Source organism: Dendropsophus ebraccatus, chromosome 7, assembly GCF_027789765.1.
Source record: "Dendropsophus ebraccatus isolate aDenEbr1 chromosome 7, aDenEbr1.pat, whole genome shotgun sequence".
NCBI lineage: Eukaryota > Metazoa > Chordata > Amphibia > Anura > Hylidae > Dendropsophus > Dendropsophus ebraccatus.
The window spans coordinates 17,940,139-17,965,199 of record NC_091460.1 but is presented as its reverse complement, the minus strand read 5'-3'; the positions used below and the strand labels follow the sequence as shown (position 1 = coordinate 17,965,199).

Below are 25,061 nucleotides of genomic sequence, written 5' to 3'. Positions count from 1 at the left end.
CAGACACAGGTTTAGCCATTGTGAGCGATTCCTCAGCCACACGACAACGTTATACTTCTAGTATCTGGGATACAGGTACCAGGACACTGCACACGTATTATTATTATTATTATACAGTTTATACAATGTTATAACTTATTTCTAGCCTGATAACTGTTCATGGTAATAAACCTGCAATAATAAGGGGGGCAAATACTTTCTCCAAGGATTGTACACAACTTTTCTCGTTTTTTTTTTTTTACTTATGACATTGATTTTTCGTATCTTGTTTTAGTGCAGGAGCCTTCTATATCCCAGGGAATGGACTGATCCTGATGGAAATAACAAGTCGCATCCATTAACAGCTCCTTCATTTACAACTTTATTCATACATAATATATTACAGTGAATGGGGAGCCCGGCCCAAGCCCTACAGGTCTTCATAGGGAAGTGTGACCTCCGCGTCCTTGGCTGCAGCAGCTGTGTCTATAGGAGAAGTGATAAGGTCTCTGCATGGAGGATATGGGAGTGGAGTTTCAATTCCCTAATAGTAGAGAAAGAGCAAACTTCCCTCTTCACTCCGGATTCTATTCCCCTAGCAGAAGATGGCGGAGGCCCTGGGGGAGCAGGACACTGACTTTACTATTTCCTGTATAGAAGAGGAGCTCCGCCAGCTCACAGGTGAGGTTATGGGGTCACTCCGGTATAGGGGCACCTATGGGATATAGCACAGCACCATTAGGTTATAGGTCTGGGCTGAACAGATGGGGGATGTGCATAGCTATAAATATATACATATACATATATATATATATATATATATATGGTGTATGGGTAATATATATATATATATATATATATATATATATATATATTTACTGTGTATATATATATATATATATATAACATTTATGTATAGTATGGTACTATATATGACAGTGATGGCCAACCTCGAAACTCCAGTTGTTGCAAAACTACAACTCCCATCATGCCTGGGCAGCCAAAGCCATATCTTTGGTTGTTCAGGCATGATGGGAATTGTAGTTTTGCAACAGCTGGAGTGTCAAGGTTGGCCATCACTGTCATATATAGTACCATACTATACATAAATGTTATATACAGTATATATATATATATATATATATTACCCATACACCATATATATATATATATATATATATATAATAAAATAATCTATGTATAGTATGGTGTGTCTAATAATGTATGTATAGTAGGGAGAGTAATGTAATACAGATATAATAATGTACGTGTAGTACAGAGAGTATACCAATATATGTGAGAATGGGGGAGATTTATCAAATATGGTGTAAAGTGACACTGGCTCAGTCGCCCCTAGCAACCAATCAGATTCCATCTTTCATTCCTCACAGACTCTTTGGAAAATGAAAGGTGGAATCTGATTGGTTGCTAGGGGCAACTGAGCCAGTTTCACTTTACACCATGTCTGATAAATCTCCCCCATAATGTGTGTATAGTATGAAGTGTATAGTTTTAAGTGTATAAGTTTATAATAGTATATTTATAATAATTTATGTGTAACAGTGTATAGTAGGGCATATAATGGCATGTGTATAAATAATGTATGTATAGTACAGTGTGTCTACTAAAAAAAAAATATATATATATTAAAAGGGCAACTCCTGGGAGAAAATGGTTTTAAAGGGGTACTCTGGGCTAGGTGTATTTTTACTGTATGGCCATATAGAGGCCGCCCGCCCACTTACCTCCCCAGTTCCAGCACCGGATCCCGGATCGCGCTGCCCCGTTCTCCCGTCCCGCTGCCGCTTCCTGGTCTGAGCTGCCGCTTGAGACGTGATGTCTGAAGGCAGCCAAGCCACTCAGTGGCCGAGGCGGGACCCCGCTACGACCACTGAATGGCTGAGCTGCCTTTAGACGCATGTCTCAAGAAGCAGTTCGGACCAGGAAGCAGCAGCGGGACGGGAGGATAGAGGACGGCGGTGTCTATATCCACCCCTCCACGGCCATACAGGGAAAATATACCTAGCCCGGAGTACCCCTTTAATTTAGCTGATGCCACAAAGTTATATAAATTTGGAAATTACTTCCACTTAAAAAACTTAAGTCTTCCAGTACTTATCAGCTGCTGTATGTCCTGCAGGAAGTGATGTATTCTTTCCAGTCTGACACAGTACTCTCTGCTGCCACCTCTGTCCATGTCAGGAACTGTCCAGAGCAGTAGCAAATCCCCATAGAAAACCTCTCCTGCTCTGGACAGTTCCTGACATGGACAGAGGTGGCAGCAGTGAGGACTGTGTCAGACTGGAAAGAATACACCACTTCCTGCAGGACATACAGCACCTGATAAGTACTGGAAGACTGGAGATTTTTTAAATAGAAGAAAATTACAAATCTGTATAACTTTCTGATACTGGTTGATTTGAAAAGGTCTAAACATTCAATTAAAGGAATTGTCTGGGGGATAAATTAAAAAGACGATAAATTTGGAACAAAATAAAAAAAATAGCACTGAATGATCCCCTGCTGTGGTTTAGGCGGTTTTGTTTGGTTGGCCCCTGCTGCGGTTCAGACGGTTTTGTTTGGTTGGCCCCTGCTGTAGTTCAGGCGGTTTTTTGTGGTTGTCCCCTGCTGCGGTTCAGGCAGTTTGGTTTAGTTGGCCCCTGCTGCAGTTCAGGCGGTTTTGTTTGGTTGGCCCCTGCTGCGGTTCAGGCAGTTTTGTTTGGTTAGCCCCTGCTGTGGTTCAGGCGGTTTTGTTTGGTTAGCCCCTGCTGCGGTTCAGGCAGTTTTGTTTGCTTGGTCCCTGCCGCGGTTCAGGCAGTTTTGTTTGGTTGGCCCCTGCTGTGGTTCCGGCGGTTTTGTTTGGTTGGCCCCTGCTGCAGTTCAGGCGGTTTTGTTTGGTTAGCCCCTGCTGTGGTTCAGGCGGTTTTGTTTGGTTAGCCCCTGCTGTGGTTCAGGCGGTTTTGTTAGGTTAGCCCCTGCTGTGGTTCAGGCGGTTTTGTTTGGTTGGCCCCTGCTGCGGTTCAGACGGTTTTGTTTGGTTAGCCCCTGCTGCGGTTCAGGCGGTTTTGTTTGGTTAGCCCCTGCTGTGGTTCAGGCAGTTTTGTTTGGTTAGCCCCTGCTGTGGTTCAGGCGGTTTTGTTTGGTTGGCCCCTGCTGTGGTTCAGGCGGTTTTGTTTGGTTAGCCCCTGCTGTGGTTCAGGCGGTTTTGTTTGGTTAGCCCCTGCTGTGGTTCAGGCGGTGTCTGGGTCTCTGCTGTTCTTACTTTTCTGGTCTTGGAGGAAATGCCTACTCAGCCGATCACTGACAGACAGGTCACTCCGTTTTGCAGGGTTATGACTCACAGGTGAAATCTTATCTAGTTGGGGTTGTTCCCTTTCCTTTTATCTTCTCTATCATGCCCAGACCGTCATGGTGACTACTCCCAACTCACAGTGCTTCGAGAACAAAACTGACCCTATTGTCCCCATAACCCTGTTCCCTACACAAGCAGGTTGACTGGTCCTCCTCCCCCAGGTCTGATAGTACTCCGGATGTGTTGTACCCTGGCAGATAAAGCTTATCAGGATATAATGGGAGGTATAGGTAAGATATAGCCGGGGAGCCTGAGAGGCCTGGCATTTCTGAGCCAAAGGTTGGGAAATGTCCGGGATGGCCACAGGTCTGCATGTTGGTGTTCTGCTGTATATTGCAATAAAACTGAATAAGCGAAAAAACTTCTTTGTCAAGTGCTGGACTGTTGAACTTTTCCTTCAGTATGGCCACAGGTCTACATCGCCCAATGGTAATTGTCATTGTTCTCTCTGTTCATCTTCCAGATCTGCCGCCATCCAGCAGCTCGGATTCTGACTTCATCAGTGAGGTAACCTCCCCATGATATCTAGTACAATGTACTAAGCCACCTGTGCTTATGGAGGACCAAAGATGGCCGCCGTGTCAGGACAGCAGACTGTTCCCTGCAGGATGACCATCTTTAGTCAAAGGACCTTATACAGTGATATTTCCATGCTCCAATGTACATGGATAGATAGAGTGGCAGCCACATTCCCCTCATACATAGTGCCATCCACATGACCCCTATGCATAGTGTCAGCCACATGACCCCTATACATAGTGTCAGCCACATGCCCCTCATACATAGTGTCAGCCACATGCCCCTCATACATAGTGTCAGCCACATGCCCCTCATACACAGTGTCAGCCACATGACCCCTATACATTGTGGCAGCCACAGGCTCCTCATACATACTGTCAGCCACATGACCCCTATACATAGTGTCAGCCACATGCCCCTCATACATAGTGTCAGCCACATGACCCCTATACATAGTGTCAGCCACATGCCCCTCATACATAGTGTCAGCCACATGACCCCTATACATAGTGTCAGCCACATGCCCCTCATACATAGTGTCAGCCACATGACCCCTATACATAGTGTCAGCCACATGCCCCTCATACATAGTGTCAGCCACATGACCCCTATACATAGTGTCAGCCACATGCCCCTCATACATAGTGTCAGCCACATGCCCCTCATACACAGTGTCAGCCACATGACCCCTATACATTGTGGCAGCCACAGGCTCCTCATACATACTGTCAGCCACATGACCCCTATACATAGTGTCAGCCACATGCCCCTCATACATAGTGTCAGCCACATGACCCCTATACATAGTGTCAGCCACATGCCCCTCATACATAGTGTCAGCCACATGACCCCTATACATTGTGGCAGCCACAGGCTCCTCATACATAGTGTCAGGCACATGACCCCTATACATAGTGCCAGCCACATACCCCTTTACATAGCATCAGCCACATGCCCCCTATATATAGTGTCAGCCACATGACCCCTCATACATAGTGTCAGCCACATGCCCTTCATACACAGTGTCAGCCACATGACCCCTATACATAGTGCCAACCACATGAGCCCTATACATAGAGCCAGCCACACGACCCCTATACATTGTGGTAGCCACATACCCCTCATATATAGTGTCAGCCACATGACCCCTATACATAGTTTCAGCCACATTACCCCTATACATAGTGTCAGCCACATTACCCCTATACATAGTGCCAGCCACATTACCCCTATACATAGTGTCAGCCACATTACCCCTATACATAGTGTCAGCCACATTACCCCTATACATAATGTCAGCCACATGACCCCTATACATAGTGTCATCCACATGACCCCAAATTTTAGGCCATATGACCTAATACAAAGTGTCAGCTATGTGCCTGCCCATGTTAGGTATCAGTCACCCTATAAAAAGCTTATCTGGAAGGGCTGGTGACATCAGTATAAGGAAGTGGGGTTATCTGGTGGGGGGTCTGGTGACATCAGTCTAAGGAGGTGGAGTTATCTGGTAGGACTGGTGACATCAGTATAAGGGGGTGGGGTTATCTGGGAGGACTGGTGACATCAGTATAAGGGGGTGGAGTTATCTGGGATGGCTGGTGACATCAGTATAAGGAGGTAGGGTTATCTGGGAGGGCTGGTGAAATCAGTATAAGGAGGTAGGGTTATCTGGGAGGACTGGTGATATCAGTATAAGGAGGTAGGGTTATCTGGGAGGGCTGGTGAAATCAGTATATGGAGGTGGAGTTATCTGGGAGGGCTGGTGACATCAGTATAAGGAGGTGGAGTTATCTGGGAGGGCTGGTGACATCAGTATAAGGAGGTGGGGTTATCTGGGAGGGCTGGTGACATCAGTATAAGGAGGAGGAGTAATCTGGGGCAGCTGGTCACATTAGTATAAGGAGGTGGAGTTATCTGGGAGGACTGGTGATATCAGTATAAGGAGGTGGAGTTATCTGGGAGGGCTGGTGACATCAGTATAAGGAGGTGGGGTTATCTGGGAGGGCTGGTGATATCAGTATAAGGAGGTGGAGTTATCTGGGAGGACTGGTGATATCAGTATAAGGAGGTGGAGTTATCTGGAAGGGCTGGTGACATCAGTATAAGGAGGTGGAGTTATCTGGGAGGGCTGGTGACATCAGTATAAGGAGGAGGAGTAATCTGGGGCAGCTGGTCACATTAGTATAAGGAGATGGAGTAATCTGGGAGGGCTGGTGAGATCAGTATAAGGAGGTGGAGTTATCTGGGAGGGATGGTGAAATCAGTATATGGAGGTGGGATTATCTGGGAGGACTGGTGATATCAGTATAAGGAGGTGGGGTTATCTGGGAGGGCTGGTGACTTCAGTATAAGGGGGTGGGGTTATCTGGAAGGACTGGTGAGATCAGTATAAGGAGGTGGAGTTATCTGGGAGGGATGGTGAAATCAGTATATGGAGGTGGGATTATCTGGGAGGACTGGTAATATCAGTATAAGGGGGTGGGGTTATCTGAGAGGGCTGGTGACATCAATATAAGGAGGTGGGGTTATCTGAGAGGGCTGGTGACATCAGTATAAGGAGGGGGGGTTATTTGAAAGGGCTGGTGACATCAGTATAAGGAGGTGGAGTTACCAGAGAGGGCTGGTGACATCAGTATAAGGGGGTGGGATTATCTGGGAGGACTGGTGACATTATTATAAGGGGGTGGAGTTATCTGAGAGGGCTGGTGACATCAGTATAAGGGGGTGGGATTATCTGAGAGGGCTGGTGACATCAGTATAAGGAGGTGGGGTTATCTGAGAGAGCTGTGACATCAGTATAAGGGGGTGGGATTATCTGGGAGGACTGGTGACATCATTATAAGGGGGTGGAGTTATCTGAGAGGGCTGGTGACATCAGTATAAGGAGGTGGGGTTATCTGGGTGGGGTAGTGACATCAGTATAAGGAGGTGGAGTTATCTGGGAGGACTGTTGACATCAGTATAAGGGGGTGGAGTTATCCGAAAGGGCTGGTGACATCAGTATAAGGAGGTGGGGTTATCTGAGAGGACTGGTGACATCAGTATAAGGGGGTGGGGTTATCTGAGAGAGCTGTGACATCAGTATAAGGGGGTGGAGTTATCTAGGAGGACTGGTGACATCAGTATAAGGGGGTGGAGTTATCTGAGAGGGCTGGTGACATCACTATAAGGAGGTGGGGTTATCTGGGCGGGGGGTAGTGATATCAGTATAAGGGGGTGGGATTATCTGGGAGGACTGGTGACATTATTATAAGGGGGTGGAGTTATCTGAGAGGGCTGGTGACATCAGTATAAGGAGGTGGGGTTATCTGAGAGAGCTGTGACATCAGTATAAGGGGGTGGAGTTATCTGTAATGGCTGGTGACATCAGTATAAGGAGGTGGGGTTATCTGAGAGGACTGGTTACATCAGTATAAGGAGGTGGGGTTATCTGAGAGGACTGGTGACATCAGTATAAGGGGGTGGGATTATCTGGGAGGACTGGTGACATCATTATAAGGGGGTGGAGTTATCTGAGAGGGCTGGTGGCATCTGTTTAAGGAGGTGGGGTTATCTGGGGGGGGCTAGTGACATCAGTATAAGGAGGTGGAGTTATCTGGGAGGACTGGTGACATCAGTATAAGGGGGTGGAGTTATCTGAAATGGCTGGTGACATCAGTATAAGGAGGTGGGGTTATCTGAGAGGACTGGTGACATCAGTATAAGGAGGTGGGGTTATCTGAGAGGACTGGTGACATCAGTATAAGGGGGTGGGATTATCTGAGAGGGCTGGTGACATCAGTATAAGGAGGTGGGGTTATCTGAGAGAGCTGTGACATCAGTATAAGGGGGTGGGATTATCTGGGAGGACTGGTGACATCATTATAAGGGGGTGGAGTTATCTAAGAGGGCTGGTGACATCTGTTTAAGGAGGTGGGGTTATCTGGGGGGGGCTAGTGACATCAGTATAAATAGGTGGAGTTATCTGGGAGGACTGGTGACATCAGTATAAGGGGTGGAGTTATCTGGGAGGACTGGTGACATCAGTATAAGGGGTGGAGTTATCTGAAATGGCTGGTGATATCAGTATAAGGAGGTGGGGTTATCTGAGAGGACTGGTGACATCAGTATAAGGAGGTGGGGTTATCTGAGAGGACTGGTGACATTAGTATAAGGGGGTGGGATAATCTGGGAGGGCTGGTGACATCAGTATAAGGAGGTGGGGTTGTCTGAGAGAGCTGTGACATCAGTATAAGGGGGTGGGATTATCTGGGAGGACTGGTGACATCATTATAAGGGGGTGGAGCTATCTGAGAGGGCTGGTGACATCAGTATAAGAAGGTGGAGTCATCTGAGTGGGCTGGTGACATCAGTATAAGAAGGTGGAGTCATCTGAGAGGGCTGGTGACATCAGTATAAGGGGGTGGGATTATCTGGGAGGACTGGTGACATCATTATAAGGGGGTGGAGTTACTGTACTGTAGAGGGCTGGTGACATCAGTATAGTCATGTTGCACTAGATCCATGTCTTTTATTATAAGTATTTTCTTCTTTTGCAGGATGAGGACAGTCAGCGGCAGCTCCAAGGACTTGTTGAATGTAGGTGCCGACCAATAAACCCAGGATCTTTATATTAGTGGAATCCAGAATTAATCAATCACTACTACTCACAATCCATTACAATAACCACACCAGTATATAGTGGTCTGCTCACAGATCATTTACATTATTATATTTATCATTTACATATTTAGTTGTTATATTATTATATTCACCATTATTTGTACAGATTAGTAAATATTATTATGAATATTTTTTATTATTATAGCTATTATTGTCTTATGCAGATATTTTGTGCTCGTCTTTTCTTCTTCAGTCACAGAGAAGTTTCTGGACGAGTTCACATTACTGGAAGCAGAGTATGAGACTGAAGAAGCATGCGAGGAACACACAACTCAGGTCAATACCATAAACAACCAATAGAAAAGCTGAAAAAAAGCTGAATATCAGAGTTAGAATATCTACACGGTCTTCTTTGGGATTTTAGGTCCAGAACGAGAACAAAGACATGAACTCGACTGACACAGCAGATAGTAATATGATGCTGTGTGAGCAGCGGGAAGATGTCCAGCCAATGGCTACAGGTGGCCAGTGTATGGCCGAGGTGGACACTGATGCTTCTTATGGGGACCAGCATATAATTGAAGGTAAAGACTGGTAACCTACAATACTCACATTTCCACCGTTATCGATGTCATGGAGCAAAGACTGGGGCACTTGGCGAAGGTTGAGCAATGTCATACTACGGGCCACGTAATATAAGACAACTGACCAACTGATTGATGGGCAAAAGTTTAAGGGGGGGGGGGGGGGTTATAGACATGCCGGTGGCTTCTTTCGCTGAAGAACCCCATCTGAACTGTAAAAGGAGCCCCAAAGAAGAGAAGTTATTAGTCACGATGATAAGAGGGACCTGGAAAATGGAGAGGAACAGAGTAAGTTGAGGACATGGACCAGTAGGGTTTTGATTTGTGACTTCATGGTGGTGTGGAGACCCCAGGTTTCACCACTGGTGGGATGCACTGAAGCCATTCATCTATTTATCTCAGTATGGAGCCCTTTTGCTCAGCTAGATAATTCAATGTCTCAGTTCATCCCCAGGTTGGGTCACTTTTACTCATGCATAAGTCTTCAGCTGATCAAGTTCTCTCAGCATGTGTATCCATATAGGTGTCCATGTCAACGTACTATTTACATTGAATCCATAACTTCCACAGGGGGATCCTCGATTGTAAACCATGCATATATGATCTATGGTTTCAAAAGCAGAAACTGAGTTTGGTTGTGGCTTGGGCAAAGGACTTCAGTCACTGGCAGTGGCAAAGAGCTGAAAATTGTAGGAAATGTATTTCTAGTCATCAGATTACTGGGTTTTCTATAATACAGACGTTTATGGCATATGAATTAAAGGGGAAGTCCGGCCAGATCCATTTTTGTAGCAAGTGCTGGGGAGGAGGATAAAAGAAATAACATGCTCTTGGTTGCCACATACCACCGATCCAGTCCTAGGGTGCTTCCTGGTCTGATTGGGGACCCGGGTCGTGATGATCCAGGTTCCTGCTCAGACCAGGAAACGGCCAGACTAGAGCAGCGGTATGCGGCCACCAGTGCTGGAGCGGGGAGATAAGGGCATGTTATTTCTTTTATCCTCCACCTCCCCAGCACTTGCTGAAAAAATGGGTCTGGGTGGACTTCTCCTTTAAAGGGGCCATAAAAGACTGGTCAGTAGGGGTCCTTCTGCTGTGATCCCAATTGATCCACTTTTGGGAAAGCCAGTGGTTGAACCAGACACTGGCTATATTTTGATGTGTTTCAATCACACAGAGAAAAAAAAAAGTAATGTTTTTGGTTGAGAAGAGTGTCATTAAGATGTGTGAAGACTCCGAGGCCATTTATGCTCCACTGTGAAAAGAGAGAAGAAGAATATGCTAAGCAGCTCTCTGTTTGATTCCAAACCTTAGGGTACTATTACACGGCCCTATAATAACAGTAAATCGGCGCTCGTTTACTGGGCCTATTACACGGCCTGATAATCGTATAACAAGGGCTACATCGTTTACCAATGTCCTTGCAGCCCTTGCTAAACTGGCATACTTTACCTATCCCGGGTCCAGGGGTCCTCTTCACCCCGGGTCCTGCGCGCTGCAGCTTCAGAGCGGCCTGTCTTAACTGACAGGCCGCTCAGCCAATCACTGTCCGCAGCGGTCCTGGCCTGTGATTGGCTGAGCGGCCTGTCAGCTAAGACAGGCCACTCTGAAGCTGCAGCGCGCAGGACCCAGGGAGAAGAAGAGCAAGAGGAGCTCTGGACCATGTATAGGTAATGTATTTATTTTGCAAATGGTCAGCTGCCGGCCGCGCACCACTATTACACGTGGCGGTGCGTGGTTGGTGGCGGACAATTATAGGTCAGAACCTATATTACCAATCAGCCGATGACAATGATCATCGGCTGATCGTTGTATTTATTACACAGAACAATAATCGGCTGGATAGGGCCGATTCAGCTGATTATCGTTCTGTGTAGAAATCTCTCCAAAAGAAAAGCTGACCCATTTGTAGACAAATGTTTTTGAGTTATTGTCACTCGTCAGTATGGAGCAGGATGCATAGAGGTTTATCACCATAAGGGTCAAAAGGTGATTCTTCTCCATGAAGAGAATGCCATAAATATGTGTGCAGACTTATAGGCCATTAATGCTCTACTAAGGATTCCAGGAAGAAAAGTAAGCTTCAAATCAGAGTCCAACACTGACAAAAGGGAGGTATCAGAGAGCTACTTTGCATATTCTTGTTCCCAGAATTCCCAGTGGAGCATGAAGGTTCTTTAAGTCTCCACATGTCTTTTTTGATCCTCCTCCAAGGAGAAACATTGCCCTTTGGTCCCACAACAATAGGCCTCTCCAGGGCCAGACAGCACCCTACTCTACTGATGAGGAGCAATAACCCCGAAACAGCTGTTTAAAGATGGGTGACCCATTCCCTTCTGGAGAGATTTCTGGCCTGGCTAAAAACCCAGTTATTTTCTAAGATTACAAAGTGAAACCGTGACTTGATGGGAAAAGGCGGCACTCATGTATCACAATAAGGAGCTTCAAAGCTGGGAACTATTTCACTGGAGCTGTGGATGAGGGCCACAAGATCAGACAGAAAATTTGGCCAGGAACACAGCAAGGTCAGAATCCAAGACTAAACTATAGGAAGTAGGCCGACAATGCAGAAGGACTCAGGCAAGAATGTGGTATGGAGCGAGACTGGGGTCTGTATCAAGGTCAGAAACAATAACCACAATAGCAGTAACACATCCAGCTAGGGAAAGAATGAATCGTAACCACCAAGAGGCACCCAGAAGAAGAAATCCTTATTGAATAGGCTGCCAACTAGATGTCACCAGAAAGTTCCCCGACAATGACAATCAGGAGGACAACTGTAACCTTAAAATGTAGCTTAGCAAGCATAGTCTTAATGACCAATGGACCAACCCCGACCACCTGCCAAGACCCAGGGCTGGAATGGGGCGTGGTATGTGACATCATGATATAGCCTATATACCAAAGAGATCTATAGTGGGAAAACCCCTTTATGTATCATGTGGGATCTATGGAGGGATCACCCCTCTGTTTTATTTATTTATTTTGCTTTTCTAGAACTGAAGAGGAACATCCAAAAGTTTTCAGAGGAAAGGGAACAGATGGCATCTGCACTGCAAGAACTAAAAGTAGAGGCAAAAAGGTTAAACAAGCAGGTAAGAAGATGTTATGTATATATTAAGGTATATTTTTCTGTAAAAAAAAAATCCTTCTCAATTATTTTCTGGGTTTCTTGCATATTGTTGGGGTCTGGGATAAGAATCAGGAAGCGCCGAGCTGAGGATGGTTGTCAACAGAGGAGAAAATGAAACTTTCTTTTTAACCTTTTCTTGCAGCTTGAACACGAAAGGCTGGAAAAGGAAGTCATAGGTGTGAAACTTGGAAAAAGCCAAAATAAGTTCTTAAAGTTGAACAGAGGTAAGGGCTGTGGGCTCTATCGACATCCATGTCTCCAGCCAGATTCCAACGATTTTGGAAAGTCTTGTTTTTATGGTAGCGATACAGGGAGATGGGGATAACCAGATGCTGGACTCCTCCACCAGTGGGTTGGGTATGCTGAAACCCACCATGAATGATCCTTCTATCCACTGACATCTGGTCCTGGGCACCCTCATACACATTAGATGGTCTTCGGGTCCCGTTATGTTTAAAGAAAGTTCTCAAAATCTCTATGGCTCTCCTTATGCCCAGACCAGAATCCTTCTTAGTGCTCTTGTTGGCAGGAGGTGTCATCTACAGAGTTGCAAACGGATGGAGACCAGTGGAGGACCAGTTCCTAACCAGAAGCATACTCTCAGACTATCTGTTTTCTGTTTAGTGTCACTTGCTGTAGCCCAGGAATATTCCGACACCCTGGACCAGCTAGACCTTGAGCAAAGCTTAAGATATGAGGCGGAATCCTATGCGAACAAGGTATAGTGATATCATAGATACATATGAAGGCATCTCATTGACGTAAAATAAAAATTTAATACGTATCATTGTGTTGTCTTCTTCTGATAAGTGGTGGAGACTAAGTGAAGAGGGAAACCTTTGATATCTGAAGAAAACATGGATCGGACCGGTTGGATTCTTCATAAGTAGTCCTAAACCTATACGTCCACCTTAATAGGTGCCTGAAGAGCCGAGTTATTTCAATCCCTATTGATAATGAATAGTGACCTACAAGGGAAGAACAGACTCAACCCAAACAATAGGAGATCTGGGATTTTTGTAGGCATCAAGTAGGGTTGGAGGACAAGGTTTTCCTGAACCAAGATAAATTATTGAAGAAATTAGTGGAGGCTGAAGAGGCTAGAGTATAGGGATTGTTTTAGAAACATCTAGATGATTAGTATAAGTATCTTCACTTGGAACCTTTTGGACATGTGGTCATTAAGCAGGAATACTTATTCACCAAAATTAGTTTTCTATGGGGATTTGTTACTGCTCTGGACAGTTCCTGACATGGACAGAGGTGTCAGCAGAGAGCACTGTGTCAGACTGGAAAGAATAAACCACTTCCTGCAATGCATACAGCAGCTGATAAGTACAGGAAAACTGTAGATTTTTTAATAGAAGCAAATTATAAATCTCGCACTTTCTCGCACCAGTTGATTTGAACAATTTTTTTTGTGAACTACCACTTTAAAACTTGAGCCTGCCACCATCACCTAGAGGGAAGGACCGATATATAGAATGCCCAGACATAGCAGAGGCAAATCCGTCATGTGTTTCCTTTACCTGCTATAATAGCTCTCAATCATAAATTAACTGACTAAAATCCTAAAGAAAGGTAACAGATCAATCGGGATATCACCACGGGTTGTACCACATGCAAGTGTTCATGCATATAGCTAATAATGTCTATTCATAGTCACGGGTAAAAACCAAGTCGGTGATACAGTAATTGTTCTTAGTAAAAGCCCTAAGCAAGAAAGAAAAAGAAAAACTTCCTGAGCCTTCTGTGTAAAGGAATATGGCTATAAAATCACCCATGTACAACGATATAACTACAATAATACGATGGCTGTCTATGGGGGGGTTGGTGCGGGCCAGCGGGTGTCCAAGGGATGCGGGGCGGGGGGCTGGTGCAAACAGCGGCTGTCAAGGGTGGAGGGGTGTTGGTGTGAGGCGAAGCATGGAGGCAAATCACGCTTGGCTGGGCTCGAGCCCCCCTACTGTACGGGCACCATAGCAGTTGCGTGGTCTGCCTCCGTGGTAGCTATGATAATGATATATACTGTAGCAGGTGATTCAGATACATAACAAATACTTTCTTTTTCAGGTTCTTAAAGAAAAAAAGGCCATTTACCGTCAGAGTCTGATACTAATGCAGAATGTACAACCCAATGAGATGCTGGTCAAAGCTCTGGATGATGTCCGATCCCTGACCACCACTCTAGAAGATACCAAGCAAGACCTGCAAACAAAGGTGACCAGTTGACTGTGATGCTCCTATACATGCCTACTAAGGCTAGGTTCATATCTGTGTTAGAGGGTCCATTTGGTGCTTTCATTGCAGATTTCATCCAATGACCAGAGAACATAACATGGCATGCAGGATTATTTTGTCCAGTCAAATGGATGGATATACTGGTGGAAACCTGATGGACTCTTTTATAGTTAACAGGGTCCATCTGGCTTTATTTTTTCGTTCTTCTGTGGCACTGATAGAACGGATAAAACAACGCAGATGTGAAAATAACTCAAAGGGAACTGTTTTATGCTTGTAGGTTTATTCTGAACTTTTGTATCCTAGTCTACCAAGTGTGATATTGTATGATTATTTAATGCTATTATTCTTGATAGCTCTTTAATTGTAAGAAGTCTAATTACAGACCCACCAAAGCCCTGGTGTTGGTTCTTGATTAGGGTTGGACATTATGGGGGAGATTTATCAAAGGGTGTAAAACTTAGACTGGTGCAAACTGACCACAGCAACCAATCACAGCTCAGCTTTAGGCAGTGCTGAAAGGAAAGCTGAGCTGTGATTGGTTGCTGTGGTCAGTTTGCACCAGTCTAAATTTTACACCCTTTGATAAATCTCCCCCTATATCTATATAACCATCCCTACTTTCAACAGATAGCAAGTTTAGAATTGCAGTTATCGGAGAGGCCAATGAAAGAGGAACTTCTCACCATCCAGGAAGATCTGAAAGTAGCAAAGAGTGAAAAGGGTCAGCTAGAAGAAGAACTGAAGATGACGAAGGAGAAATGCAGTCTACTAGAGGAAAGAGGTATGGAAACTCATGGTCCTCCATAAGAACTAGACCCATAAATCTTCCTATGAATTGACTGAATGGTGATTAAATCAATGTTTCCAAGATAAAGATGTTTCTATAGCAAATCACTGGCAAACATACCCAGTGACATGCGGTTGTATAAGGTGCGATAGGATGTCTGCACACATATCCCTCACTGCTGTCATAGGGAAAAGGGGCAAAAAGGGATGCAAAAAGGGATGATTATTGGCTTTGTCTGTCTTCTCCCCTGATAAGGGCTGGTAAAGGGCTGTCTTCTCCGATGATTGGTAAAGGGCTGTCTTCTCCAATGATTGGTAAAGGGCTGTCTTCTCCAATGATTGGTAAAGGGTTGTCTTCTCCAATGATTGGTAAAGGGCTGTCTTCTCCAATGATTGGTAAAGGGTTGTCTTCTCCAATGATTGGTAAAGGGCTGTCTTCTCCGATGATTGGTAAAGGGCTGTCTTCTCCGATGATTGTTAAAGGGCTGTCTTCTCCGATGATTGTTAAAGGGCTGTCTTCTCCGATGATTGTTAAAGGGCTGTCTTCTCCGGTGATTGGTAATGGGTTGTCTTCTCCGATGTTCTCCGATATTCCAACAAGATAATACGACGCCATATAGCTAGAAAATTCTGACATTGGTCGAAAGGCCACAACCAAGACGAAGACTTCCCAGTATGACCCTGGCCCTTATTTCCCCCAATTAAGCATCTGTTGGATCACCTAGAAGGTTGGGTGAGCTTCATGGATCCCCAACACTCCGACCCTAACCCTGCACCCTCCATCAGCTTTGGGATGCAGTCAGCGTGGCTCCAGACACCTTTAACACCTACCAGGACCTTATTGAGTCACTTCCCCTCAGTCTACCTCCTTTCCGTACTGCTCATTGCAGTTACTCTGGATATATACAACAAGGGGTGCTGATAATTAAATGGAGTCTGGAGGAAAACTCAACACAAGATGCCTACACAGTACCGACAAGTTCTAGAATCAGGTGAGCGCATCCTGGCGTACATAGAACCCTCTCCATCAGCCATGTGTTCTATTTTCTTGCAGTTAAATCACTGGAAGAAGAACTGCAGAGAAAGGAGGTGCCGGCCACCTTGATGGAAGATGCCTCTGTGGGGGCACCACCTATTTCCCTGCTCCCGCCAGCTCCTCCGCCTCCACCACCACCACCACCACCCCCTTGCCCTTTTTTCAAGACTCCTGAAGAGTGAGACTCTCTATACTGCTGGGTTCTGGGATTAGGAATGCTATAAGGGGTCTTTAGAGATTGGTGGGGTCTCCACATTAGGTCTATGTATCTTCTTGGTGAGGCACTATATCTCCAGCCTGTCTATCTGCCATGTTCAGGTTTATTGGGAGCTCCACTGCTGACACCTGACTTTTACTTCATTTCTGGCATCAATATATCATATATAATGGTAATATACAGTAATGTATTCTTATTTACCAGCCCCCTGGCAATAATAAAGCAGAGACGAGGACTACGGGAGTCCGAGGGGCCACCGGTCACAGGTAAGAAATGATTAGCGGATCATTAATGGCTCAGTTAGTGATGTCAGTGGTCTGTGCAGTGTGTGATGTCGGGGGGTGGGGTGTCTGTGCCGTGTGTGATGTCGGGGGGGTCTGTGCAGTGTGTGATATCAGGGGGGTCTGTGCAGTGTGTGATGTTGGGGGGTGGGGTGTCTGTGCCGTGTGTGATGTCAGGGGGGTGGGGTGTCTGTGCCGTGTGTGATGTCGGGGGGGTCTGTGCAGTGTGTGATATCAGGGGGGTCTGTGCAGTGTGTGATGTTGGGGTGGGGGTGGGGTGGGGGGTCCTGTGCTTTGTGTGATGTCAGGGGGTCTGTGCCGTGTGTGATGTCAGGGGGGTCTGTGCACTGTGTGATGTCAGGGTGGTCTGTGCACTGTGTGATGTTGGGGGGGGGGGGCTGTGCAGTGTGTGATGTCAGGGGGTCTGTGCCGTGTGTGATGTCAGGGGGGTCTGTGAAGTGTGTGATGTGGGGGGGGGGGGTCGTCTGTGCACTGTGTGATGTCAGGGGGTTCTGTGCAGTGTGTGATGTCAGGGTGGTCTGTGCAGTGTGTGATGTCAGGGTGGTCTGTGCACTGTGTGATGTTATGTCAGGGGGGTCTGTGCAGTGTGTGATGTCAGGGGGGTCTGTGCACTGTGTGATGTCAGGGGGGTCTGTGCAGTGTGTGATGTCAGGGGGGTCTGTTCACTGTGTGATGTCAGGGCTATCTGTGCAGTGTGTGATGTCAGGGTGGTCTGTGCACTGTGTGATGTCAGGGGGGTCTGTGCAGTGTGTGATGTCAGGGGGGTCTGTGCAGTGTGTGATGTCAGGGTGGTCTGTGCACTGTGTGATGTCAGGGGGGTCTGTGCAGTGTGTGATGTCAGGGTGGTCTGTGCACTGTGTGATGTCAGGGGGGTCTGTGCACTGTGTGATGTTATGTCAGGGGGGTCTGTGCACTGTGTGATGTCAGGGGGGTCTGTGCACTGTGTGATGTCAGGGGGGTCTGTGCACTGTGTGATGTCAGGGTGGTCTGTGCACTGTGTGATGTCAGGGGGGTCTGTGCAGTGTGTGATGTCAGGGGGTCTGTGCACTGTGTGATGTCAGGGGGGTCTGTGCAGTGTGTGATGTCAGGGGGGTCTGTGCACTGTGTGATGTCAGGGTGGTCTGTGCACTGTGTGATGTCAGGGTGGTCTGTGCACTGTGTGATGTCAGGGGGGTCTGTGCACTGTGTGATGCTGGGGGGGGTCCTGTGCCATGTGTGATGTCAGGGTGGTCTGTGCACTGTGTGATGTCAGGGTGGTCTGTGCAGTGTGTGATGTTGGGGGGGGGGGGGGCTGTGCCGTGTGTGATGTCAGGGGGTCTGTGCCGTGTGTGATGTCAGGGTGGTCTGTGCACTGTGTGATGTCAGGGGGGTCTGTGCACTGTGTGATGTCAGGGGGGTCTGTGAAGTGTGTGATGTGGGGGGGGGGTCTGTGCATTGTGTGATGTCAGGGGGTCTGTGAAGTGTGTGATGTCAGGGGGGTCTGTGCAGTGTGTGATGTCAGGGTGGTCTGTGCACTGTGTGATGTCAGGGGGGTCTGTGCACTGTGTGATGTCAGGGGGGTCTGTGCAGTGTGTGATGTCAGGGGGGTCTGTGCAGTGTGTGATGTCAGGGGGGTCTGTGCACTGTGTGATGTCAGGGTGGTCTGTGCACTGTGTGTGATGTCAGGGGGTCTGTGCACTGTGTGATGTCAGGGTGATCTGTGCAGTGTGTGATGTCAGGGTGATCTGTGCAGTGTGTGATGTCAGGGTGATCTGTGCAGTGTGTGATGTCAGGGTGATCTGTGCAGTGTGTGATGTTAGGGGGTCTGTGCAGTGTGTGATGTCAGGGGGGTCTGTGCACTGTGTGATGTCAGGGGGGTCTATGCACTGTGTGATGTCAGGGCGGTCTGTGCAGTGTGTGATGTCAGGGGGGGTCTGTGCACTGTGTGATGTCAGGGGGGTCTGTGCACTGTGTGATGTCAGGGGGGTCTGTGCACTGTGTGATGTCAGGGTGGTCTGTGCACTGTGTGATATCAGGGGGGTCTGTGCAGTGTGTGATGTCAGGGGGTCTGTGCACTTCTTGCTGGATGATTTACACTGAGCAGTGTTAGATTTCCCATCTCTAATATGAAGTCTCTGTATCAGCAGGCGACTCCACCAAAGCTGATGCAATGAGGGAAATGATGGAAAGAATTAAGAGCGGAGTGAAGCTGCGGCCGGCACAGAGCGACAGAAAGGTTCATCTGCATCATTGGCTCCAATCTCCACAATCCTATAATCTCTGTAATCAGTGTCATTAACTAATCAGCGTGTCAGCCATAGAGGGACAGCGGGACGTAATCAGTGTCAGCCATAGAGGGACGTGATCAGTGTCAGCCATAGAGGGACGTGATCAGTGTCAGCCATAGAGGGACGTGATCAGTGTCAGCCATAGAGGGACGTGATCAGTGTCAGCCATAGAGGGACGTGATCAGTGTCAGCCATAGAGGGACGTGATCAGTGTCAGCCATAGAGGGACGTGATCAGTGTCACCCATAGAGGGACGTGATCAGTGTCACCCATAGAGGGACAGTTGGACGTGATCAGTGTCAGCCATAGAGGGACAGTGGGACGTGATCAGTGTCAGCCATAGAGGGACAGTGGGACGTGATCAGTGTCAGCCATAGAGGGACAGTGGGACGTGATCAGTGTCAGGCATAGAGGGACAGCGGGACGTGATCAGTGTCAGCCATAGAGGGACAGCGGGACGTGATCAGTGTCAACCATAGAGGGACGTGAACAGTGTCAGCCATAGAGGGACAGCGGGATGTGATCAGTGTCAGGCATAGAGGGACAGCGGGATGTGATCAGTGTCAGGCATAGAGGGACAGCGGGATGTGATCAGTGTCAGCCATAGAGGGATGTGATCAGTGTCAGCCACAGAGGGACGTGATCAGTGTCAGCCATAGAGGTACGTGATCAGTGTCAGCCATAGCGGGATGTGATCAGTGTCAGGCATAGAGGGACAGCGGGATGTGATCAGTGTCAGGCATAGAGGGACAGCGGGATGTGATCAGTGTCAGGCATAGAGGGACGTGATCAGTGTCAGCCATAGAGGGATGTGATCAGTGTCAGCAATAGAGGGACAGCGGGATGTGATCAGTGTCAGGCATAGAGGGACAGCGGGATGTGATCAGTGTCAGCCATAGAGGGACGTGATCAGTGTCAGCCATAGAGGGATGTGATCAGTGTCAGCAATAGAGGGACAATGGGGAAATCTCCAGCAACAGTGTAAGAGCACAGTGTCTAATCCTGGGAGAAAATCTGATTTTTAATGATACCCTGATCCAAGCATATCCTGTGAGGGGCAGTAAACTCAACTATAGCAACTATTCTGACTGAGATGCCTCATTGTTACATAGGGCTAGAAAAGATGGTGGTGCTCAGACCTTTCTATAAAATTCTAAAATAAAGGAAAGTGACTGTAGTTCAGGATTTGTTGTTTCGATGATGGAATGTTTTATGATTTCACTAGGATCAGGCCGCAGTGACCAACAAACGTAAGACCGTGATCAGCCAGCTCCAGGGAATACTGATGGTGAGTGTGACCGGTAGAAACAACCAATGACACAACATGCTAAATGGTTACAGTCCACACTAAAGGCCACAGCAAGCTTGGTGGTCACAATACACAACAGAACCCAATACTATAAAAACCATTTAATCTTGAATTTTTCCAAGATCCTAGTGGTCTAGAACTATCCTCCATATCCCAACAGTCCCATAGTGATAGTCCATACAGAATTCCCAAAGCTTCAGGGGTCTCATGTCCCCACAGAACTGTAAGCGATCAACGGCACCTCCTTATATTTGTTCTTTTTATAGGACACCGTAAGAAAACCAGCACGGAGAGCCAGCCGCCGCCGGATAAGTCGCAAAGCCAAAGATGCCGAGCTGGAGTCAATTTTGCAGAGACGTCGAAAAATAGTAGATACTCCTCAAAAGGCTGACAAGCAACTGATTATACATCAAGAGAGTATGGAAAATAGTGTTATAGTAGTAATATTATTGTATATAGGGGCAGTATTATAGTAATTATATTCCTGTATATAGGAGCAGTGTTATAGTAGTTACATTCTTGTATATAGGGGCAGTATTATAGTAGTTATATTCTTGTATATAGGAGCAGTATTATAGTAGTTATATTCTTGTATATAGGAGCAGTATTATAGTAGTTATATTCCTGTATATAGGAGCAGTATTATAGTAGTTATATTCTTGTATATAGGAGCAGTATTATAGTAGTTATATTCTTGTATATAGGAGCAGTATTATAGTAGTTATATTCTTGTATATAGGGAGCAGTATTATAGTAGTTATATTCCTATATATAGGAGCAGTATTATAGTAGTTATATTCCTGTATATAGGAGCAGTAATATAGTAGTTATATTCCTGTATATAGGAGCAGTATTATAGTAGTTATATTCCTGTATATAGGAGCAGTATTATAGTAGTTATATTCTTGTATATAGGAGCATTATTATAGTAGTTATATTCTTGTATATAGGAGCAGTATTATAGTAGTTATATTCTTGTATATAGGGGGCAGTATTATAGTAGTTATATTCCTGTATATAGGAGCAGTATTATAGTAGTTATATTCCTGTATATAGGAGCAGTATTATAGTAGTTATGCGGTTCAGGGAAGAAACAGAGTGCTGCACCTCACACCTATGGCTGATACTAGTGCCCCTAGGCTAAATAAAAAACACATCAGAATTTTGTGTATGAATTGATCAAGCCATACTGCCCCATGTACCTCGTGCCGGTATCTGATACACATGGGTCCCTACACTAAGTCCACACCGTGCCAGTCAGTGGCCACCAACCCCGCAGGCGTGCACAGCCAGGGAACGGGGGCCATGGGACGGCCCTGCGACCCCCATGCCACAGGACCAGACCCAAAAACACCACACCAGAACCCGGCCAGCACCGCCGGCGGAGAAGGTCGCCCCCAAGCAGCACAAGTCTGGATAAGATATTACACTCACCATAGCTGCAGCAAACAGAATGGGAAAAAACAGGAGGGATTAAAACCATGTGCACTCAGGTGTCTCCTGCTAATTGCGGTGATGTGGGTCTCACCAGGAGGAGTGCAAAACACGGAGAAAAGAGAGAAACAAAATGCGGTTCACGGAAGAAACATTATAGTATTTATATTCCTGTATATAGGGAGCAGTATTATAGTAGTTATATTCCTGTATATAGGAGCAGTATTATAGTAGTTATGCGGTTCAGGGAAGAAACAGAGTGCTGCACCTCACACCTATGGCTGATACTAGTGCCCCTAGGCTAAATAAAAAACACATCAGAATTTTGTGTAGTTATATTCCTGTATATAGGAGCAGTATTATAGTAGTTATATTCCTGTATATAGGAGCAGTATTATAGTAGTTATATTCTTGTATATAGGAGCAGTATTATAGTAGTTAAATTCCTGTATATAGGAGCAGTATTATTGTAGTTATATTCCTGTATATAGGAGCAGTATTATAGTAGTTATATTCTTGTATATAGGGGGCAGTATTATAGTAGTTATATTCTTGTATATAGGAGCAGTATTATAGTAGTTATATTCTTGTATATAGGAGCAGTATTATAGTAGTTATATTCTTGTATATGGGAGCAGTATTATAGTAGTTATATTCTTGTATATAGGAGCAGTATTATAGTAGTTATATTCTTGTATATGGGAGCAGTATTATAGTAGTTATATTCTTGTATATAGCAGGCAGTATTATAGTAGTTATATTCCTGTATATAGGAGCAGTATTATAGTAGTTATATTCTTGTATATAGGAGCAGTATTATAGTAGTTATATTCTTGTATATAGGAGCAGTATTATAGTAGTTAAATTCCTGTATATAGGAGCAGTATTATTGTAGTTATATTCCTGTATATAGGAGCAGTATTATAGTAGTTATATTCTTGTATATAGGGGGCAGTATTATAGTAGTTATATTCTTGTATATAGGAGCAGTATTATAGTAGTTATATTAAGCACAAGCAAATAGATGTGTTGGCACTATCAGTAACCCGTAATTAGTATGGAGCTGTTTGTGTAATCAGGTTAAGTGACTTTTTGAGATGAGGAGCGTTGTAGTCTTTGTTGACTGAGTAATCTCAGTGACATTCATGCATCACAGTGGTGCTCAGCGTAAATGAGAAAGCAATTCATTTAATCAGCACAAGCCATTGAGGAAGTAAAGACCAGCGGCACTCACCGGGTTGATGCAGTGATGGTGATTTATTGGTAAGATGTCATCTTGCAGATAAGCTCAGGGCAGGGGGAGACAGGTCCAGAGGTGCTGTGCACAGCACCTCTGGACCTGTCTCCCCCTGCCCTGAGCTTATCTGCAAGATGACATCTTACCAATAAATCACCATCACTGCATCAACCCGGTGAGTGCCGCTGGTCTTTACTTCCTCAATGGCTTGTGCTGATTATAGTAGTTATATTCTTGTATATGGGAGCAGTATTATAGTAGTTATATTCCTATACATAGGAGCAGTATTATTTTTTGCTAAATGTTTGTGTCCTCTTTTACCATTATAACGTAGGTTTGGTTACAGCTGATATGAAGTCTCAGTCGGTAACACCTTTGTCACCTTTGGATGATGAAGATAAGTCCAGTTCTGAAAAGCAGATCCAGAAAATAAAGGTCCAACAAAACAGCCAGCGGAGACAGTCGGAGATCAGACTAGTAACATGGCAGTAGCACATGGTACAGCTGTTTGGACGTTGTTGATGTGATCAGCCAAAAGCGGCAATATGAAGGATTGGTACTAGGTTAACAAACCACAGAACACCAGGAACTGGGACATGTAACCCTGATGACACAGGAAACTGCACCAAGGCCTCTGCTGGAAGCTGCGAGCAGAACCAGGAGCCTACCTGTTATTTCACAGGGCTCTCTGCAGTCTGAGTCCATTGTGAATAGCAGGAAAGTCTGCAATTCTTTTTAATGCCAATTTATGCTTATTGTTTTGTAATATGAGCCCATACAGTAAGGGTCCTATTACACAGAGCGATAATCTGCTGAATCAGGCCGACTCAGCAGATCATCGCTCCGTGTAATAGACACGATCAGTTGATGACAACGATCACCAGCAGATCATGTCTTTAGGTCTTGACCTAAAATCAGTGGCCGCCGACCACGCATCCCTACATGTAATAGCGGCCAGCCATTACATTAGGCCGTGTATTATGGCCCTAAAATACAATAAACCCTTTAACTGCCATCAGCAGTAATGTTATATACAGTATGTGGCTATTATGTATGTAGGTAAGCCCCTGTTCTTGTCTTATGATGCATCCCATGATTTTATTTGCCTTGGCAGCAGCCGCCTGACATTGGGCACTAAAGTTAATTTCACAGTCTACCAATATCCTTATGTCCTTTTTCAGTAGTTTTTTTTCTATTTTTTTTTTTATTTTTACCTTTAGATCTTTATTCTCCTATAACATAGACCTTCCTTTTATAAGGGTCTTCTAGGTGGGGGCCACAATCTCTGGTTTCCTCATTGACCCCAAATGCTTAGCACTTGTTATGGGGTAGTGGCATTATCTGGTATTATGCTGAACTTTATTTAGGTCCTATGGGCTTTAGGAGCGCTGGATAACAACTTTAAGCTCCATTCACTTCAATGGAATGGAACTGAATTGCAAAATCCTACCCAAACTGGAGACAAGAGTCATGCTGTCTCTGGAAGAAAGTGGCCACGTTTCTCTAATGCTGAAGATATTTGAGTCCGTGAACCAAACATCTATAAGCCGAACACTCATTCAGCCAACAACAATCTTTTCCCGTTCCATGCTCGGCTTGGCCGACCATTCATGTGTTCTCCATGTAGGAAAGAGTTAACCAGCTGGCAGGCACGTCCCCAAAATAAAGCAGTAGAACTTCAAAAGTGAGTTCATGAGACCATATAACTACGGCACCACACTGACATCTTGATAGCGGCCATCTTGCTTAGACTCTTAAAAGCTTCAAATAGAAAAAGGAAGGTGGGTGGTCAAGTTCTAAGTCTATATATTGATCTGGGAGTGAAATTGTGAGGCCATCTCAGGTGTGATGATGTCCCGATAATTTCACTCTTCATTAAGTGGTCAATACCCTATGGAGCGTGAAACGCGTGGTCACTTCCATAGAGGAATCCTCCAAGAAGTGGTCTAAAAGCCTCCTGATATTGTATATGGATGGATGCATGGAGGAGGAAGTACATAGGTGACGGTCACATAGTGAGGGAATTGATGGCGGCTGATCAATAGCAGATACACAGG

The 25,061-nt window shown here is 45.6% G+C and overlaps 1 protein-coding gene across 2 annotated transcripts; it reads left to right on the top strand.

Annotated features, from left to right (window-relative positions):
- The first annotated feature begins 453 nt into the window (after nt 1-453).
- LOC138796669 (shootin-1-like) lies at nt 454-24,672 on the top strand. 2 transcript variants are annotated; one of them, XM_069976297.1, is made up of 16 exons: nt 454-660; nt 3,795-3,838; nt 8,392-8,431; nt 8,709-8,791; nt 8,880-9,039; nt 12,037-12,134; nt 12,315-12,396; nt 12,797-12,891; nt 14,246-14,392; nt 15,044-15,197; nt 16,257-16,416; nt 16,660-16,721; nt 18,881-18,972; nt 20,250-20,312; nt 20,600-20,750; nt 23,339-24,672. In XM_069976297.1, the coding sequence occupies exons 1-16, from the start codon at nt 585-587 to the stop codon at nt 23,494-23,496; spliced, it is 1,665 nt and encodes a 554-aa protein (XP_069832398.1). In that variant the 5' UTR covers nt 454-584; the 3' UTR covers nt 23,497-24,672. The 2 variants fall into 2 exon arrangements, with proteins under 2 accessions (XP_069832398.1, XP_069832399.1); XM_069976298.1 differs by having other exon boundaries at nt 455-660; nt 18,884-18,972.
- Nucleotides 24,673-25,061: the final 389 nt, after the last annotated feature.

Bases quoted from the DNA above. Each gene is read 5' to 3' on its own strand.
- LOC138796669 (XM_069976297.1), top strand. From the start codon at position 585: ATGGCGGAGGCCCTGGGGGAGCAGGACACTGACTTTACTATTTCCTGT. The intron at 16,417-16,659 runs GTGAGACTCTCT...CTTATTTACCAG, and splicing joins TTTTTCAAGACTCCTGAAGA to CCCCCTGGCAATAATAAAGC. The intron at 20,313-20,599 runs GTGAGTGTGACC...TTCTTTTTATAG, and splicing joins AGCTCCAGGGAATACTGATG to GACACCGTAAGAAAACCAGC.